At 40.7% G+C, this 20,198-nt stretch overlaps 1 protein-coding gene across 1 annotated transcript in view; it reads right to left on the bottom strand.

The window, feature by feature from the left end:
• Positions 1–20,193, bottom strand: part of FBXL13 (F-box and leucine rich repeat protein 13) — a 255,419-nt gene extending 235,226 nt beyond the window's left edge. The window contains exons 1-3 of the mRNA XM_081147178.1: positions 19,815–20,193; positions 5,038–5,141; positions 4,523–4,613 (exon numbers count right to left, since the gene is read on the bottom strand). Of these exons, the coding sequence (XP_081003304.1) occupies positions 4,523–4,613; positions 5,038–5,141; positions 19,815–19,889 (270 nt within the window). The 5' untranslated portion in view covers positions 19,890–20,193. The remainder of the gene's footprint in view (positions 1–4,522; positions 4,614–5,037; positions 5,142–19,814) is intronic.
• Positions 20,194–20,198: the final 5 nt, after the last annotated feature.

Raw genomic sequence — 20,198 nt, 5'->3', positions numbered from 1 at the left:
ATCAATAGAGTCAATGCAGTTCCTATTAAAATAACACCAGCATATTTCGCAGATCTAGAACAAATATTCCAAAAACTTATATGGAACCAAAAAAGACCCTGAATAGCCACAACCATCTTGAGAAAGAAGGTCAGAGTTGGGGGGATCACTTTACCATATATCAAACTATACTACAAAGCCGTTGTAATCAAAACAGCCTGGTATTGGCACAAAAACAGACATATAGATCAATGGAACAGAACAGAGACCCCAGAAATCAACTCAAGTCATTATGGTCAATTAATATTTGACAAAGGAGGCAAGAGCATACAATGGAGTAAAGTCAGTTTGTTCAATAAATGGTGTTGGGAAAATTGGACAGGTACATATAAAAAAATGAAACTAGATTACCAACTTACTCCATACACAAGAATAAATTTAAAATGGATAAAAGACTTAAAAGTAAGTCATGAAACCATAAAAATCCTGGAAGAAAACATAGGCAGTAAAGTCACAGAAATCTCCCATAGTGGAATTTTCACCAATACAGCTCCTAGGACAACAGAAACAAACACACAAAATAAACAAATGGGACTACATTAAACTAAAAAGCCTCTGCACAGCAAATTAAAACATCCTCAAAATACAAAGGAACCCCAAGGTATAGGAGAACATATTTGCCAAGGATATATTTGATAAGGGGTTAATTTCCAAAGTGTACAAAGAACTCATACAACTCAACAAGAGGAAGACAAACAATCCAGTTTAAAAATGGGCAAAGGACCTGAATAGACAATTCTAAGCGGGAATACAGATGGCCTAGAGGCATATAAAAAAATGTTCAATGTCGCTAATTATTAGTGAGATGCAAATTAATACCACAATGAGGTATTACTTCACACCTGTCAGAATGACTACCATCAACAAATCAACAAATGACACGTGCTGGCTAGGATGTGGAGAAAGGGGAACCCTAGTAAACTTCTGGTGGGAATGCAGACTGGTGCAGCCACTATGGAAAACATGGAGGTTCCTCAAAAAATTAAAAATGGAACTGCCTTTTGACCCAGTGATTCCGCTTCTAGGAATATATCCTAAGAACCCTGAAACACTAATCAGAAAGAATATATGCACCCCTATGTTCACAGCAGCACAATTTACAATAGCTAAGATCTGGAAACAGCCTAAGTGCCCATCAGTAGATGAGTGGATGAAAAAGCTGTGGGACATTTACACCATGGAACACTATGCAGCTGTAAAGAAGAAGGATCTCATACCATATGCGACAGTATTGATGGACCTAGCGAATATTATGCTAAACAAAATAAGCCAGGCAGAGAAAGACAAATATGACATGATCTCCCTTATATGTGGAATCTAAAGAACGTAATAAACTGATGAACAGAACAGATTCAGTGACATGGAAGCATGGATCAGACTGACAAATCTCAGAGGGAAGGAGGGGTAGGTGGGAGATTAACCAAAGAATTTATACGCATATATGCATAACCCATAGACAGAGACAATAGTGTGGTGAAAGCCTGGGGCGGGGAGTGGGTGGGGGGTGGAAGGGGTTAATGGGGGGAAAAGGGGGCATCTGTAATATTTTCAACAATAAAGATAAATTTTAAAATATATATATCCTCCAGTGAGGATTAAAAAAAAAAAGCGGGTCAGTCCAACCTTGGGTACCTCTTGATGTGATGCCCTAGGAAGAACACAACACTCCCTATGTAGTATTCTTGTCAACAAGAGAAAAAAAAGACCTTGAATATTACGTTTGTAGGTCTGACTACAACTTGCAGGAAATACAAGAAAAAGAACAAATGAAATGACACCAAAGGAAACAATGAGAATGTGGGACATTTTACACGACAGATGATATTTTCTTCAATAAATGACATGGGGAAAAAGAAGGAACAATTGTAGATTGCAAGAGACATTAGATACATAACAGTGAAACGAATATGTGGGCCCTGTATGTATTTTGACTTAGAGCCATAAGTAAAAAGGCATTTTTGAGGCAATTTGGGACACCCAAATATGGACTGAATATGGAATTTATATATCTGAATATAATCAGCACTAGATTATATTCAGGAATTATTGCCAACTTCATTACGTAGACAATGGCACTGTGGTACATTCTCTAAAAATCTCATTTCCTGTTAGAGATGCACACTGAAGTTTTTATTTACTGGTAAAATAATATAATTCCTAGGATTTGCTTCCTAATGCTCCACAAAAAAGGGTAAGGGGAAAATAATTAACAAGAATGGCAAAATGTTGTTTATTGTTGAAGCTGTATGATGGGAGATCATTATTGCATTCTCTGTACTTTTGTGTTATGTTTTGTGTTAATGATTTTTTTAATGCCTTTTCTTCTTGTAATTAGTAGGTCCATCTGGAGATTTAATTTCCTAAGAAATGAGAATCAAGTCTGTGAAGTTAGTTTCCTTCTTACAATGGTTGATTCTTTCATCTTGGAACACACAGATAAACTATATATCTACTGTTATGAGAACATTTCCTGTTTTTTGTATAACTATTAGATTTACAGTTTCCTGTAGTAAATCTTCTCTGTTTGCATAAATAGGAACAAATGTATATTTATATATAGGCACATTCAGGCAGACCTTTCTGTGCAGGACTGTGTAGTGTAAGACCATAAAAATGACTGCATGCTAAAACTATGCAAAGCAGTACTAATAATCAATAGGAAAAATTACAATTGTTGGTGGCCTTTAAAATGTTTTTTCAAAACATTAAAAACTCTCTTACTGGCAGTTATTACTAGATAAAAGAAAATTTAAAAAGGAAAGCTAATATTTATTTAGTATATGTAATTTAAAATATTAGAAACATTGCAAATTGGTGTCTTATTTCTTTGTTTAAAAAAACAACAACTTTCCAATTTTCACTGAGGGTGAAGGAAAAGTGAATTAATCTATATCCAACCTAGGTTAAGGCCTCTAACTAAGCAATCCAAGGCACCTGGAGATTTACATTTTGCAAAGTCACATCTAGTTTCTATTTTTCCTAACTTATGACATGAAGTGGACATCTTTCTTATGGCTTGGTGAATTGTCATACTCCTTTCTAAGTCAGGATCAGCTTCCAACATTTTATCCTTTGTGCTTTCAACATCATGAAATAGCTCTGAGAATTGCTTTTTAATAAAACTTTGTGTTTGAAGTAGCTATGATGTCTGTTGAAATTCTGTGCATTTTAAAAAAAATCTTTATAGGCTTTTATCTAAACATTGGACACAATCTAATTGCATTTTATAAGATTGCTTTCAAAATACTGACAATGAGGTTTACCCCTCTAGATCAGTAGTTTAACAATTTTAGTATCTTATCAGCAATGGTCTTCAAGCTTTTTTCAAGTGATGTTATACTCTAAGCAGAACAATTCTAGTGTGTAAGGGTGAGGATGCGGGACCTAGAATCCCATCCCCCAGGTCTTCCCTCTCAGCTCCTGAGGTTGCCCCCAAACATCTCCAGGAACTTGGTTTTCAGTTATCTGCACTCACAGTAGATCAGAGGTATGTGTTTGATAAAGTCAAGTCATAAAGACACCACACACAAGGATGCAGATCAACAAGGATCAGACATGTTGATCAGACATGAGTGCCTCAGAATCATTCCAGGCTTGGCAGAAATATCCCATCCCTCTATTTCTCTCTATTGCATACCACTGATTAGGATCCAGTGTTACTCTCCACCCATCCTTCTAAATAATGCTTCAGATTGTTCCTGGCTCTTGGCACCAACCTTGACTGAGGCTTTCATTCCACTTATCAAAGCTCAACTTCACCAGCAACTCCCCAGCCCTGCCTATGCTTACTGAGACGTCAGCCTGGAATCTGGAGGTATCACACATGGTCCCACACAAACTAATTTGTCTCTGTATTTCTCTCCCCACATGCCTTTTGCTGTTTTAGCTTCTCTTAGATACACAGTCTTTGTTCTAAAAGTGTCCATGTCCTGAATTACTTCCTTGCCCTCTTTACAGGATCAAAACCAGCTGTTGGAGCTGGCTGTTCCTTTCATTGACAATCAGCCTGACTTTTAACTTAGATCTCCTTAATGTTTTGGCCATATCTTTATGAGCGTAATTCCTGGGTAGATGGCAGGGAGAATGAAGGGGGAAGGAATACAGAAGGAAGTAGATTAGGATGGAAAGAAAGTATCCTCCTTTAAAGCTTCCACCACACTATTTTTATCATTATAAAGATGCAAGAGAGGAGGGGAAGAAGAAAGGGGGAAAATGGAAATTTAATATAAAGTTTTTATCAGAAAGAGGAAGAATAAATGCCTGTCTCAATGCTTCTTGGAAATTTGTGGGGGGTTTACTATGAGTGTAGCTGTGTGGATGTGTGGATGTCTCGGTGTGTGTGTGATGCCCCGTCACTTTTGGGAGTGTCCCCAGTTGCAAAATCAGTCTGCTCTCACACCACTCATAAAATCTAAATTGTACATGAAAACTTCCATCAAAACTTAAAAAATATTTTTTAGAATGCTTGATTACTAATCCCTACCAGCTGATCATCCAATCCAAAAAGTTGTTCCAAGTAAGTTTCAGATAGTCTCCGAATTTTGGGTTTCATTGATGGATCAATGCACATATCCCTTTAATAAAATCAAAAAACACAGTCAAAAATTAGTTTCATTTTATAGTAGTTAGTTCCATAATTAAATCAGTGGTTCTTTGGACGGATATAAGGGAGGGAAAGGAAAAGACAAGTCCCTTGGGAGAAGCATATCAAAATCACCAGGAGGGCTTTTTCAAACTACCCCCATCAACATTTTGCAGCATTCCCTGTGAAGGCATGCCTCCCCTTCCTCATGTCCAACTTGAAATAAACTGCCCTAGAGCATATAGTATCGATGAAAACACTATTTCTCAAGTTGAGAACCAGTGGGCAAATTGTGGAGGGATTCTTTTAACAATCTTGAGATTGGAAGCATCCAATAGCAAGACCTTTTTTGATACTATACAATGAGTATTTTACCTTCAAAATATCTCCCTACCACAAATTAAAACAATACTCACCATAGAAGACTTTCGAGGCCATTTTTCATTATAATGACGATCATTTCCTCTAAATACCTCAGCGGATCCTGAGGACAAGTAACAAGTAGACCACACAACAGAACCTGGGGAAAAGAAATAAAATCGTTGTTTCTGGATCTGCATGTTCTCAAAGCAACAGCTAGACTTCTCGCCCTACTACGAAGTCAAATGGTATGACAGGTTAAAGTATGCATGCTTTATAGCTATCCCGCTATATTTATTCAGTGTTAATATTGTGCTAAAGTCAAACCAAAATGCAGTTTACCTTTACTCTTTTTTTCACATCCATCATAAACAACACAATAGAGTCCCTGCACAGTGTTTTGCATTAGGTAAGGAGTGTTTTAGAGCCAAATTGAAGACATTATTGTGATTCTTTAGATTAGTGGTTTCTACTCTTTTTAAGTATGAGGAACTCCTTTTAAAAGTCAAGAATTCCGCCCGGCCAGGCGTGGCTCAGTGGTTGAGCTTCGACCTAGGATCCAGGTGAACGGGGTTCGATTCCCGGTCAGGGCACAAGCCCGGGTTGCGGGCTCGATCCCCAGTCAGGGGCATGCAGGAGGAAGCCGATCAATGACTCTCTCATCATTGATGTTTCTATCTCTCTCCCTCTCCTTTCCTCTCTCTGAAATCAATAAAGATATATTTAATAAATAAATAAATAAAGTCAAAAATTCCTCAGACCCAACTACAAAAGTGATTGAAAAAATCCACCACCAAAATCTACTGTGGGGTCCAGTCAAGATGGAGGCGTAGGAAAATGAACCACCCACAACCACATGAAAATTACAATTAAACTACAGAACCACCATCATTCAGAACAGCCTGAAATCTAGCTGAACAGAAGTCCTATAACTAAGGAGATGAAGAAACTGCATGGCCCTGGCCAGGTACCTCAGCTGGTTAGAGCATCGTCCCTATATGCCAAGGATGCAGGTTTGATCTCTAGTCAGGGCATGTTCAAGAAGCAACAAATAAATGCATAAATAGCTGGAAAAACAAATCTATGTTTATCTCTCTCTCTCAAAATTTGTAAATAATTTTTAAAAGAAGAAGAAGAAGCCACACGGAGACTAGCAGGAGGCATGGAGGGGCAGAGAGTGGAATGTGTAGTGGTTAAAAATCAAGAGGGGTATCTCAGCTGCAGAGGTCTCCCTTGAGGAGTGAGGGGTCCCAGCCCCACACCATGCCCCGCAGCCCAGGGTCCCAGTGCTGGGAAGAGAAGTTCCCATAACTTCTGGTTATGAAAACCAGCAGGCATTGTGGCTGAGTGAGAAGGAGACTTCTGGAGTCCCAGGCAGTTCCTCTTAAAGGGCCCACATGGGATGTAAAGTACAGCATAGGGAATATAGTATATTGTAATAACTATATATGGTGTCAAATGGGTACTAGATTTATCAGGGTGATCACTTCATAAGTTATATGTCTAATCACGGGGTTGTACACCTGAAAGTAATACAATATTGTATGTCAACTGTAATTTGAAAACATTTAAATTTTTTCAGTGGCTTAGTTGGTTGGGCATTGTCTGTGCACTGAGGGGTTGCTCATTCAATTCCTGGTCAGGGCACATGCCCAGGTTGCGGGCTCAGTCCCCGGTGGGGAGAGTGTAGGAGGCAGCCGATCAATGTTTCGCTCTCATATCGATGCCTCTCTCTCTCTCTCCCTCTCCCTTCCTCTCTCTCTAAAAATCAATAAAAAGGATTTTTAAAAGAAAAAAAAATTAAATCTGCGAATTCAGAAGCCTTTTTGAAATGTTTTGGTATTTTATCATTCATAAGATCTACAGATTTGGAAAACTGTAGCATGGTTCATGTAGATGGGAAACAAATGACTTACTGTATCTAAGAACATGTTTAAAGCACATGAAACTCAGAAAATTGCTGCTGTCATATTTTCCTATTGAGTTTCTCCCCAAAGAAGAAACTTTGGTGAGATATACAGAATTATTTCATATTTTTCCAGTTGAGAGAGAAAGGTTTACAGCACACATCCCACAGAAATCACCTGGAATCCCAGACAGTCTCTTTGCCTTCCCATTCACTGTCTCCAGCAGGGTGGGGTAGGGGGCTTTCTTTGGCCTTTCTTTCACATATAGCCTATTCTTGCTAGAGTTTTTCCTACTCCTCTCTCTCTCATGAACAAAATAATTCCACCCCTTGAGCGATGCACAATTCTTCCCACCTCCATGGGCCAACTATCAGCAGATCCTTAGGCTCTCAGCAGTTCCCATAACATTCCTCCAAAAAAAAGAAGACAGTTTCTCCTTGAACCCTTCACAACACATTTCCCACTTTGCAATAGCTCTATGTCCCCCTCAGAGTGTGCAGCCTGCAGGCTGAAAATCCAGCCCTTAAGACTATGAGAAAATGGCAAGGCCTAGCTGTCTCTCCCTCTCCAACTCTGCCTCCTGACCTAGCCCCACAGCTGCTCACAGTGAGCCCTCAGCAATCTGCACACTGACTTCCTTCTCCTCCAAACCTGGAAAATATACTTGCACAGGAGATCAGGGGTTCTCACCACAGCTGCGAGCTGGATTTGAATAGCCTTCTATTCCCAAAGGGCTGAAGTCTTCTATTACATGGAGGCCAGACTTCAGACAGCTCCCCGCACAGTTCTGATGAAAGGTCACCTGCTCCTTTGAATTTGTGTGCCTGGGTCCCCAAAATACTAGTTTCTGTACTCCCTACTCTGTGCTCCCTCTCCATCCTATTCTGGCACCTTGAAGACATCTGCATCAGAATCACCTGGGAAGTGATTTGGTCTTTAAGGACAGTACCTATGAATCCATATTTTTATTAGATTCAGGGCAATACCTACATACATGGACTCTCAAGTCTGAGAACTAGTCCTTTATGGAATTCACCTTTAAGGTGAGTTTTTAAGAAAGTTGGGATCTAATTAATGGATATGAGAAATTGCTTTTTTATATATATTTCCTAGCTCCACAGATCAGAAAACTACATTTCCTGAAAAGTTAACTTGCAGAAGTCAATTCAGGTTGAAAGGATAAGTCTCTGGAATGCTAATAAAGGCATATGGAACCAGCACAGTTCAAATGTTCACTTTGCAAAACAAATCTCTCAGTTCATAATTTCCCACTAGGCAAAATAAAATAGCCTGAGGTGGGCTTTTTTGTTGTTGTTTTAATCCTCACCTGAGGATATTTTTCCCATTGCTTTTTCTGAGACTGGAAGGGAGAGTGAGAGAGAGAGAGAGAGAGGGAGAGAGAAACATCAGTGTGAGATGTGAGAGAGACACATTGATTGGTTGCCTCCCACACACAGCCACCAGGGATCAAGCCTGCAACCGAGGTGCCCTTGGTCAAAATCGAACTCAAGATTCTTCAGTCCATGGGCCAACACTCTAACCACTGAGCCAAACCAGCTAGGGCTAGCCTGGGGTTTTATATATTATTGTGTGAACTGTGCATAGCTACATGCCAATAAGAAACCATAGTTAGTAAATTAATAGCTTTTTTTCTTATTGAAAATAAAAATCACAAAACCATTAGCTTGGTCTTCATAAGCAGAGGTGAAATATGTAAACATTATCACAAGATAAATGTTTGACTCTCAGAAACATTAATCAGGGCTTTATTATTGCTCTCTGTCTTAGTAAAAACTTACACAAAAACTTACACACAAAAAGACTGTGACTTAATTATCCAAACTGACTTTATCAGCTTGTAAATTCACAGAACTATTGTATAATCCTCAACTTTCTTTTGGCTCTGCCTCCCTAATCTCAGTCCCTAATATTTTTCAAATATTCTGAAAGCTGTCTGGATACTGATGACAAATGTGGGTTAATCCAGGACAGTCGCATCTACTTTCTACTACTACCCATCTTTCAAGGAACAAGATAATGCAGTGGGTAGAGCCCACTGGGTTTAAATCCTGGATCTGAAATCTTCTAATGTGTAATCTCTGACAAGTTACTTCTCTGTTCCTGTTTCCTTAACTATACACGGGATAATGAAGGTACACATTCCATATGACTATAATGCGAATTAAATTAATATATGTAAAGGACTTTGAAAATTGTCTAGCACAAAATAAGTACTCACAGCAAGCCATCATTATTATTTTTAACCATTGCATGGCTAATTATCACTGCCATTAGAGGAAAAGACTTAAAGGGGGAAAAAATCAAAAACATTCCCTTGTACCATTCAAAGGCCAGTGTGATGACAGAGAGAAACTGACTATATACCAAATCTAATGGAAGAGATTAGTATGAATGCATTTGGGGAGAAATGGTTGGGAGAGAGAGCTTGATAGAACAATAGTTTAAATATAAATAGCAAGATAGTAACTATTAGAATTATGGGTAGATACAAGACATTTAAGAGAGCAAGTCTTACTTACCTTTTAAGCTATTCAGATAAACAGTGAAATATGCTAAGGGCCTAAATAGCAATACAGAAAATAATTGTTCCATGGTTGTAGAAATAAAAGTGATTACCAAATGCTTGTGCAGTCCTTAGCAGTTGGAGAATCTTCCACCTGGCAAGGACAGGGCTGGGGGCTTAAAGGTAGTGTCTTTCTCTTGGCAAGAGCAAAGCATTGGGGCCCAGACCAATTTGGTTGGAGTACAGGATTAATGTAAGAAAGAAGCAGGCAGAGCCTCGCTGTGAAGAAGTCAGAGTTCTATACTAGACCCTGGGACTAGATCTCCTCTAGACCTAACAGGTCATTCATGATCAAACCTCAGCAAGATCAATCACATGGCAAAAGTCACAGATGGTCGTGCCTCAGAGAGGCACAGTTCAGTTAGTTTCCAAGATCCCACTAGGATGGCCTTGACTTTTAATGGGTGTATTCTTGCTTCTGGACTTCACAGATAAGGCAAAGAAGGGCGAGGCGATTAACAGAGCCAGGTTTTGAAGCTACAAACCCAGGGCTTCTCCCTTACCCATACCATGCACTCACGCAAAATTGTGTGCATGTGTATCTTCCTCCAGAACTTAAAGAGTTTTGGGGGTTTTCTGGTATGATATCTATCTGGAAATATTCTATTCATATGCAAACCCAGAAACACACTCTTCTTTTAAATAAGTGGTAGGATAGTCGACATACAGCTTGCACCTTGTTCTTTCTTTTTTTAGATGAGAATGCATTTAAAATGCAATGTCAGAATCCCGGTTACAGAAACCCCTTTACTTAGGAGCAGGTTTAAGTTCCTAAACATCGTTCAAAGTCCCTTCTACTTCCATACCCTCCCCAGCCCCCGAAAGAAGTCCAAAGTGACATTTCACAAATGCGTGAAATTCCCATCTGTGATGGAAAAAGAGTCAAGATGCTGTTTTTCTAGGGGAAAGCTTAATTTGTTTCTATGGGAGTAGGTAAGTTAAAATTTTGAAAATAAAGGGGCTTCTGTGTCTTGTCAATATTTAAATAGAGGGTACACCAAGTTTTTATTTTAGAAATTCTAAAACTGAAAGCATACTGAAGATTATTGAAAGGGGCCAACTGGCTTCAGCCATTCAGAAGGGACCTCAGGGAGGGGAAGCAGCTCCTCAAGGCCAGAACTTGAGGGGTTTTAGGGCAGACTGGACAGGGGAGGGTATGTAGTCTCTGTGGGGTGAGAGCAACACAACAGATTCTGACAGTGGCTGGATTGTGCCTGGCCCACAAGGGAGGCAGTTACCAGCTCTCTAATCCCTGGATAAGTGAATTGTTACTGGAGAAGTAATAAACCATATGCTTTTTGGTTGTTTAAGTGTCCCATAGGTTTGCCTCTAGAACTGCATCTATGAATTGGTTGGCTGGGCTGAGGGAACTCCGCAAATATAACCGCCCTCAGGAGAAGCCACAACCTTCTAGCCCCAAGGTCCAGCAAAATGAGTTAGTATAACCAGTTCCTTCTCTCCTACACTGGCTAGTGGTCCTTTGCTCACATATTCAGTAATTCCTGATTCCTGAATATCTGGCAAATATTTATAGCAACTAGTCCCTAAAAAACCATAATTGAGTCTGAATGTGATTTAGAAATAAATATATCTTTAAAACAAAGGTTGGAAAAGTAGTCATAAAAGAAACATAAAGCATAAAAACTGCATAAAATCATAAAAGTAAAAAATGTACTTATTTCTAAAAGTAGAACACTTCGCATAAAATCATGATTTGTAATTTAAATACGCCCTCTGCTGGACAGATCTAGTTTTGCAAATTCTTTTATTCTTTCTTAGATTTTAAACCAAAATCTAACTAACAATTTGATAAGCACTTTTTTACTCAGATACAATTTCATGAATAGCTGCTTAATAATTTTGTAGACATTACACCATAATATCTCACCCATCTTTGGACACTATTGGGGCACGCCTTGTTTGTGGACAGTGTGTGAACTTCTGCCTACTAAAATATTAAGGAAGACAGACTTCTAAATATTTTTGATGACCTACTGTCTGAAATTCCTGTTTGAGCCCTATATTAATGACATCTTTTAAAATACAATGTCTTTTGAAATGAATATCTCCAAGGAAGGCAATTCCATTTAGTGGTGGGGTGCATATCTCATAGTTCTCAGAGACAGAAATGATGCATTCAGTCAGAGTGAGGAACCAGGAGGCAATATTGTTTTCCCACAGGTCTATCTAATGCAGGCACTGAGTGTCTAGATGCTAAAATTTATTTTTCCTGAATCTTAATATATAGAAGGCATTTTATTCTTCAAATTCCCAAGTATCTGACCACTTAGTTAATTTATTTCAAATCTAAAATTAAAGTTTAAAAAGATACTTGACTCCAAGATCTTAAAAAAAAAAAAAGGCCATCCTCTATCTCTATGTTTATGTCTTTTGTATAAACATTACATGTAGGTTTCATGAAAGCCATACCAGATGCCAATGGTCTATGAGGGAAAAGACTGGCTTCCTGCAACACTGAGAACATGAACAATGAAGGAAGAGATTATTTCCTGACAGAACCATGATGGTTGATCACTGTGGTTTCAAATGTACTTTGTAAATTAGAAAAAAAATATATTTAAAAAACAAAACTCATGGGAATCCCAAAATATAATACAGATAAAAGCAGAGTTGCTCTTGATGTTCCAAGATGGGTGTAAATGGGAGAAGAAGGACTTTCTTCTTCCCAGTGCCCTTTCTCTATCTTAAAACTCTGGGGTTCTGCTAAAAAAAAAGAAAAGAAAAAAAAGAAAGACAGAGAAACCACTTCTACCAGTATGCACTGTATGCAGCTAGCCACAGGCTCAGCTGGAAGCTGAACTAGAGTGAGAGGGTTTTAGGAAGGTGCCAGCTGTGACAGAGGCTGGCCCATCGAGGAAACAGGATGCCCAGAGACCTCAGCAAAATGGCTCTCGTCCCCGGGAGACCAGAACAGGCCTGCAACCCAGCCAGCCAGCTGGCTACCTACAATAAGAAAACAGCGTTTCCCAGCAGTTTCCCATACTTTTATGCTTCCTGGACGTCTTTGTTTATTCCTAAAATTGATTGCCTGAGGATACATTTTGTAGTTTTCTTTTCTCATTTTTTCCTTTCACAATCACTTTCTCTCACTCTAGAAAATAAAGGCCTGTCTCCCATCCATCTGGAATCTTACTACAAGAAAACTGAGGCAGAGAGATTCAGAAACTTGCTCAAAGTCACGCAACTAGTAATTGGCAAGCCAAGAATCAAACCTAGGCAATCTCACTATAAAAATAATACCCTTGTATTGTTTCAAATGCTTTAGGTTTCACGTAATAAACCTCAACTCCACATAGGATTTATTGTCTCCTACAACTAAAAATTCAAAAGATCAAGCTTCAGGTGGGTTTGAGGCAGGATAGTAAGAAGCTAGGGAAATTCCTTGACAAGTGGAATAAGGGAAACTGAGACAAAATAATTAAACAAGGCCAAACAATTTGAGCAATTTACAGCCAGCTAATGAATCACAAGGTTTTATCTTCCCTAACCAAGGACACTTAGGAGCAAATGGTTTATACATTCCAGACCATCCCAGGGCAGACTGGCCTGGGTCCCAGTCCCTCTTAGATGTTCTTTGAAAATAAAACTAACCAGAAAAAAAACTCCTGACCCCTTTATATGCACATTTTGATCAGTCAGCGTATTGAAGGACACACCCAAAAAGCTAATGAATATTTTGTTAAGACCCTCCCCTGTGACCTCCCCTAGGATTCCCGCTGGCCAAAGAAAGATTAAAAACAGGTTCAAGACAAAGGAACCAGGGTGTGCTCTCCCTAGAGCATGCCCACGCCTTATATCTCTGCTCTTTTTCTCCTAAACTCTAAGGGTCCCCGTGAGACTTGCAACCAGGGGAGCAGCAGGCAGCAGCAGCTTATCCTGGGCTAACCCCCTGAACCTGTCTCCAAGGTCCCTTTTCTCTGACTTTCCACTGGGATGACAGCATCACCACTTTGACTCACTTCTGTCACTGTGCCTTTTATTTCTTAGTGAGCCAAAAGCAGCCCCACCTAGGCTCTCTCCTGCTGCTTCTGCACCCATAAGCCCTTCCTTTGTTTCACTGTCCCCAGCTTTAATAAACATACTTGACTTACAGCATGCTCTCATTAGAGCATGCCCATACCTTGTATCTCAGCTTTCTTTCTCCTAAACTCTAAGGGACCCCATAAGACTTGCAACCAGAGGGGCAGTGAGCAGCAACAGCTCATTCCAGGCTTACCCCCTGAACCTGTCTCCAAAGCTCCCTTTTTCTCTGATTTTCCAGTGAGCTAACAGTAGCCCTGCCTTGGATCACTTCTTTCCTATAACATTTCTAGAGAGCCAAAGCAGCCCTGCCTAGGCTCTCTCCTGTTACTTCTTCTACCATAAGCCCTTCCTTTGTTTCACTGTTCTCATCTTTAATAAACATACTCTCAAAATCACCTGGACTTGTGAAATCTTTCCTGCATGAAGTCAAGAACCTACACACTACCAGCCAGCTCAAGGGAGACCCACCCCAGGCCTGGACCCCATCTGGTAACAAGTTTAACCCAGCAACTTACTGATGTCACTAGAAACCTGATTTCTTTCCATTTCCCCACTCTGCCTTCCTCAGAATCCCCTTTACCTTTAAACCATCTCTCATTGTGGATACAAGATAATTGCCAATGTCTCCCAGGGCTACATGCTTCCCCCATGAATATCCAGAGATGGCAAATTTCTATTCCAGCATTACAAGCAATCAGACTTAAATTGGCTTAGATGACATCTTGCCCTCTCCCATGGTCACAAACATCATGGCCTGGAAAACTCAATGCATTGGCTGTGTAAGTTAATCAGACGCCAACCCCAGAGATAGGGATAATCAGTTTTCCTGAAGCACATGGGCTATGAGGGAAAAAGATAGGTTATAAAATAAAAATGTAAGATATATTTGGAAGAGGAAAGGGGAAGTAGATGTTGTGTAGGCAACTTGTTAATGTCCAGTATATATTTGCTCCTCAGGAACATAAAAAAGAAAGAAGAAAAGATCATTATAGAAGGGTTCGAACCCACTTCCTGGGTGATATCTTTGTGATCCACATCTTATTTGTTCAGCTAATGCTGTGAAATACAAATTGATTCCAGATTCACTTTGTATGAACAAGCCAGGTGAGTCTGATTGTATTTTCCAGAATGGCTATGACAATATTTCCCATCCTGCAGGCTCCTTTTGCAATGTGACTACACTATGTCTTCCATCAAGAAGTGGGGTCTAGCCCTGGCTGGGTAGTTCAGTTGGTTGGAGCATCGTCCCCATAAACCAAGATTGCAGGATTAATCCCCGGTCAGGGCGTAAACTGGAGTCAACCAACGAATGCATAAATAAGTGGAACAACAAACGAACATTTCTTTCTCTCCTTTCCTTCCTTTCTCTCTCTAAATACATTATATATATAGTTAAAAAATTAAAATTAAAAAAAAGGAAGAGGGTCTATGTTCCGTAAATGGAACTGCCTTTGACCCAGCGATTCCACATCTGGGAATATATCCAAAGAAACCCAAAACACTAATTTGAAAGACTGTATGCACCCCTATGATCATTGCATTATTTAAAATAGCCAAGATCTGGAAACAGCCCAAATGCCCGTCAGTAGATGAGTGGATAAAAAAGTTGTGGTACATATACACAGTGGAATGCTACTCAGCCATAAAACAAGAAAAAAGGAACTCTTACCTTTTGCAACAGCATGGATGGACCTGGAGATTTTTATGCTAAGTGAAATAAGTCAGACAGAGAAAGACAAATACCATATGATCTCACTTATATGTGGAATCTAATGAACAAAATAAACTGACAAACAAAATAGAAACAGAGGCATGGTTACATGGAACAGACTGAGAGCTGTTAGAGGGGAGGGGCATTGGGGGACTGGATGAAAGAAGGTGAAGGGATTAAGCAAAAAAATACATGCATAACCCTCGGACACAGACAATAGTGTGGTGATAGACAGAGGGAAATAGGAGTGGGGGTTAGGTGGAGGTGGGCAAAGTGGGGGAAATGGGGACAGAAAGAGACTTTGCTTGGGGTGATGGGCACACCATGCAGTGTGCAGATGATGTTTTATTGAGTTGTATACTTGAAACCTGTACCCCAATAAATTCAATTAAAAAAAAAAAGGAAACCAGTTCGGTGACAACAGATAGCCAAGACAGCCTTAGCCCATTTTGAGACTGTGCCAGAATTAAAGTGATGATACTGTGTTGCACTTTGTGAAGATTTAAATCATACAAATTTGAGCTGGTATGATGTAAAATACCAAGTGTCACATTGTGATACAAATCCCACAAATATAACTCTTAAGAATGACATGAAAATATAAAAAAAAGTGGGGTCTATGTTCCCTCCTTTTGAATGTAGGAGAAAATAACGTTATGTTGACTTCTGAGCCTAGGTCATAAATGGTGATATAACTTCTACTTAGTTCTCTCTGGGGACGCTAGCTTTTAGAACTGAGCCACCATACTGTGAGGAAATTCAAGCAGCCCATGGAGAGGCCAATATGGAAGAACCAAGCCTACTTGTTCACAGACCTAACTAAACTCCTAGCCAACACCCAGCACCAACTTGCCAAGCATGCAAGAAACAACTTTAAAATAGATCTTTACCTGGCTGGTGTGCCTCAGTTGGTTGGGCATCCTCATGTGCACCTGAAAGGTTGCTGGTTTGATTCCCAGTCAGTGCACGTACCCTGGTTGCAGCTCAGTCCCTGGTAGGCCACATGCAGGAGGAGATCGATGGATGTTACACTGTCACATTAATGTTTCTCTCTTCTCCCTTTCTCTCTCTTTAAAAATTAATAAACTATTCTTAAAAAAAAAAAAAAAAAAAAGGATCTTTAACCCCCTGTTGATCCACCCCAGATGGTACCACATGGGGCTCTCCCTGAAGGACCGTGCCAGAATTTCAGATTGTTGAGCAAACTAAATGATTCCTGTTGTTTTAAGTCACTAAAATGTGAAGTTGTATTACATAGCCATGGATAATTGATATGGCAAGCAAACACAGAAAATGACTTTACAGCCAAATCAAGCCTGTTATTCTACCCACCCCTAGCTATATACATTATGAGAAAAAAACACCCAGACATTACTATCCTTTAACTTTTTATTATGGAAAACATCAAATGTATATAAACAATGAACCCCTATATACTCACCACCCAGTTTCAACGATTATCACCATTCTGTAATTCTTATATTATTTATATATCCATCCATTCTCCTGCCTGTTCTCAATTATATTTTTTAGGTAAAATTTACACAAATTCAATTGCACAAATCTTATGTGTGTTATTTCAACAAGGGATACATCCATACCTCAGTCATTTTCCAACTCCCCAGAAAGTTCCCTTGTTTCCCTCTCCAGCTAAGCCTTCTATATCAGTCAAAGTCCAGTCAGGAGACAGAAAACACATGAGTGATTTAAATAAGGAATATTTATTCTATTTTAACAATTAAAAGAATTTAATTCAAAATTGCATTGACAACAATTTTAAGAGAGCAAAAATTAACATGTTAAAGAAAACAAAATAACAGACAAAATGGATGAAAAGTCGCAGAACTTTAATCGGAATGTATAAAAAAGTATCAAATGGACATTCTAGAACTGAAAAACATACTGTCTGAAATTAAAAATTCATTTGATGTATTTAACAGTAGACTGGATAAAGCATAAAACAGATTCAGTAAGCTCGAAGACAATCAGTAGAAAAATATCCAAACTTTAACACAGAGGGAAAAAAGAATGGGGGGAAAAACAGAACAGAGCAAAAGGGGCATGTAGAACAAAGTTAAAAAAAAAAAATCTAGCATATTTTTTATTGGAGTCCCAGAAGAAGAAAAAGAGAATTGGGTAAAAGAAATAGTTGAAAATCACCAAGAATTTTCTAAAACTGATTAAGAAAAATATGAATCAACAGATTCAGTAAGCGCAATAAATCAAGCAGGATTTTTTTTTTAATCAGCCTCTATTTAAGAGGTTTGCAGGAAAATGATATTTTAAGTAGACACCAGGTTTTATTTAAGACAGACAGATGAAGTTCAGAGGAGGTTAAACATACAGGGAAATCTTAAATAAAAGATTAGCTATTCCAAAGCTTGCAGAAGATGGGTTTTAGAAGAGTGGGAGGCTTGGAAAATTGCGTCAGATGGACAAATGTACAGGGATAGGAGGAGCAATGGGATTCATTCTGGTAGTCTCTTAGGGAAAGCAAAAAAACAGGTTAAAGTGGGCATGTGGGGACCCATAAGACTGCTCTTTTGCACTGCTGGCAATGTGGCTGTAGAGATGAATGAAGGACTCCTCAAGAGGACTCCTTAAACAACAGGGAGAACTCCTGAGGGCCTCCTTTCTCTGGGGGCAGAGCAATACAGTAGGCTGGTGAGGAAGTGCTCACACAGAGGAAGAACCAGGGATGCCTCTTGCAGCTATGTAGTGTTATAGCAAGTGGAGAGCAAGGTGAAGAGAGGCTATCACTTCCCTCTGTTCCCTGACCCTCAACTCAAGTCCACTTCTGCTACCCGCTCCATGGCCAACCTAGGCTGTCATCACTCCGAATGGCTCTATCCTGAATCTTAAATATAAATATTCCAATTTCTGACCCCTACCTCCTACTTTTCCAGCTCCCTCACTCAATTACTACCTCTAGTCCTCTTCACTCACCTCTTAGGAACCTCCACTGTCTACCCACGTATCAGTATCATGTCTTTTTCCCACCCAGTCCTTAGAGTCCTTGGCCCATCACTTCAGGCACTCTCAAAAACACAGCACCCTCATCATTGCCTTTCCACTCTATATGCCTGGCAAATTCCTATGCTGGATGAAGTCAACTTAGTGCTACTTGAGAAAATCACATAATTGGGAAGATGAGTATCATGCTCTCTACATATTTTCAAACATAATTATATAAAGGTAAAATGTAAATTCAATGCATCACAGAAAATTAAAACAATACAGATGTATATAGAGTGAAAAATTAGACTGCTCCTCTAAAACCATCCCCCAAAACATTTGCTGTAAATAGTTTGGCATATATTCTATACATGTATTATTGTCTTAAATATAGATACACATATATATATAAATACACATACACCTATACATACATATGTGAAATCAGATAGGTAGCTAGATTTTAGTAGACACTTTGTTGGGCAATTTGTATTTTTTTTAATTTAATATGTCTTGGAGAACTTTTCTTCTCAAAAGGTAAAGATATACTTAATTCTACATAATATCCTGTATTCACATTTAGGTTATTTACTATTTTCACTATGTAAAAATGTTATAATGACTATCTTTGTGCATCCTAATCACATATGCAGGTGTATCTCCATCGTGGATCCCTAGTAGAGGAAATGCTTGGTCAAAGAGCAGATGTAGTTGACATCTGAATGAATACTTCCAAATTACCATCCAAAAAGGAGGGGGCCCAAACTGAATTGCCCTCCCAACTGCCTAGGAGTCGCTACCCCAGCTGGGCTCTCAACACTGCCACTACCTCCTTCCTTCCCTAGATTCCTCTCTGCCTCATTCTCCCCATAACTTACCGCTGCTCTCTCCATCCCTACCCAGACATGCACGTTCTTGGCAAAGACCTCACCAAATGTTTGTAGGAAACAAATACAAGTCACCAGAGGAGAACTTTCCTGGCTTTCTACCTCCAAACCTACAAAACCTGCCCACCCTCTCCCGTCCACCTTCCCTCCCGCTGCGACGGTGAGGAATGGGGGCAGTCCTTCCTCCGGCTGAAGGAAATCCTGGGTGTAGGGTCCTGCCCCTCACACAGGGCTGCCTGCCTTCCCTCTCGAGGTCTCTGCTTCCCCTTCCTCCTTAGCTAACTTCCATCTATCTTCTGCCTTCATCGCTCCCTGAAACCCCCTGCTCGACTTGGGCCAAATCCACTACACCCCTTCAGGTCCTCCTCTCGGGTGACACTCTCGTCATAAAGCCACACTGTCCTGCTCCCCGCCTCTGTCTCTAAGGCACTCCTTTCTCACCCTGACCTCGTCCCCGGGCCCCTCTAGCCCAAACCTTCAAAGTAGGAGTTTGGAGTTTCTGTCTTGGGGCCCTGCGCTCCTTCTCCCTGGGAGATGTCACACTGCCCCCTTCGGCCGCCGTCACCCCCTCGGTCTTCCCCGGGATCTCCGTCGTCAGCGCCGCCGCGAGCAGCCCGCAGTGGCCTTCCCCCTCTCCCTGCCGCCCCCCTGCCGCCACTCCCTCCCCGCCAAACCCGAGCCCCTCCTCTGGGAACCCCTTCCAAGTCCTCCCTCTTCTAACTCCGCCGCCGAGAGGCTCCAGTACCTCGCAGACCTGAGGAATGTAGTTCTCCTTGAAGTAATTTCTCAGCCTGGGGCTGGCGCGGCGTAGCGAGGCCATGGCGGGAGCCCCACTGAAACTGCGCTCCCAGCCTCCTCTCAACGCCCGGAGCGGCCGAGGCAGAGCCAGGGCCAGGGCCTAGCGCGTTCCGACGTTGCCGCGGCAACCGCGGGGGCGGGGCGCGGGGCGGGGCGCACCAAAACCGGGGGCCCCCTGGCAGGGGGCGGCCAGGAGGCCGGCGGGCTCGGGCCGGGAGGGAGGCCTGAGAAGCCCGCGTCCGGTCGGCGGCAGTCCCCTGGCGTCCTTTTCGGGTCGCGCGTTGTGGCGGTTCTCGGCGTCCGGCTCTCCTCAGCCCGCCCCTCGCCCCAT

This window comes from Miniopterus schreibersii (genome assembly GCF_964146895.1).
Source record: "Miniopterus schreibersii genome assembly, chromosome: 9".
Lineage (NCBI taxonomy): Eukaryota > Metazoa > Chordata > Mammalia > Chiroptera > Miniopteridae > Miniopterus > Miniopterus schreibersii.
The sequence above is the reverse complement of the archived record's forward strand: the minus strand, read 5'-3'. Positions and strand labels throughout refer to the sequence as shown.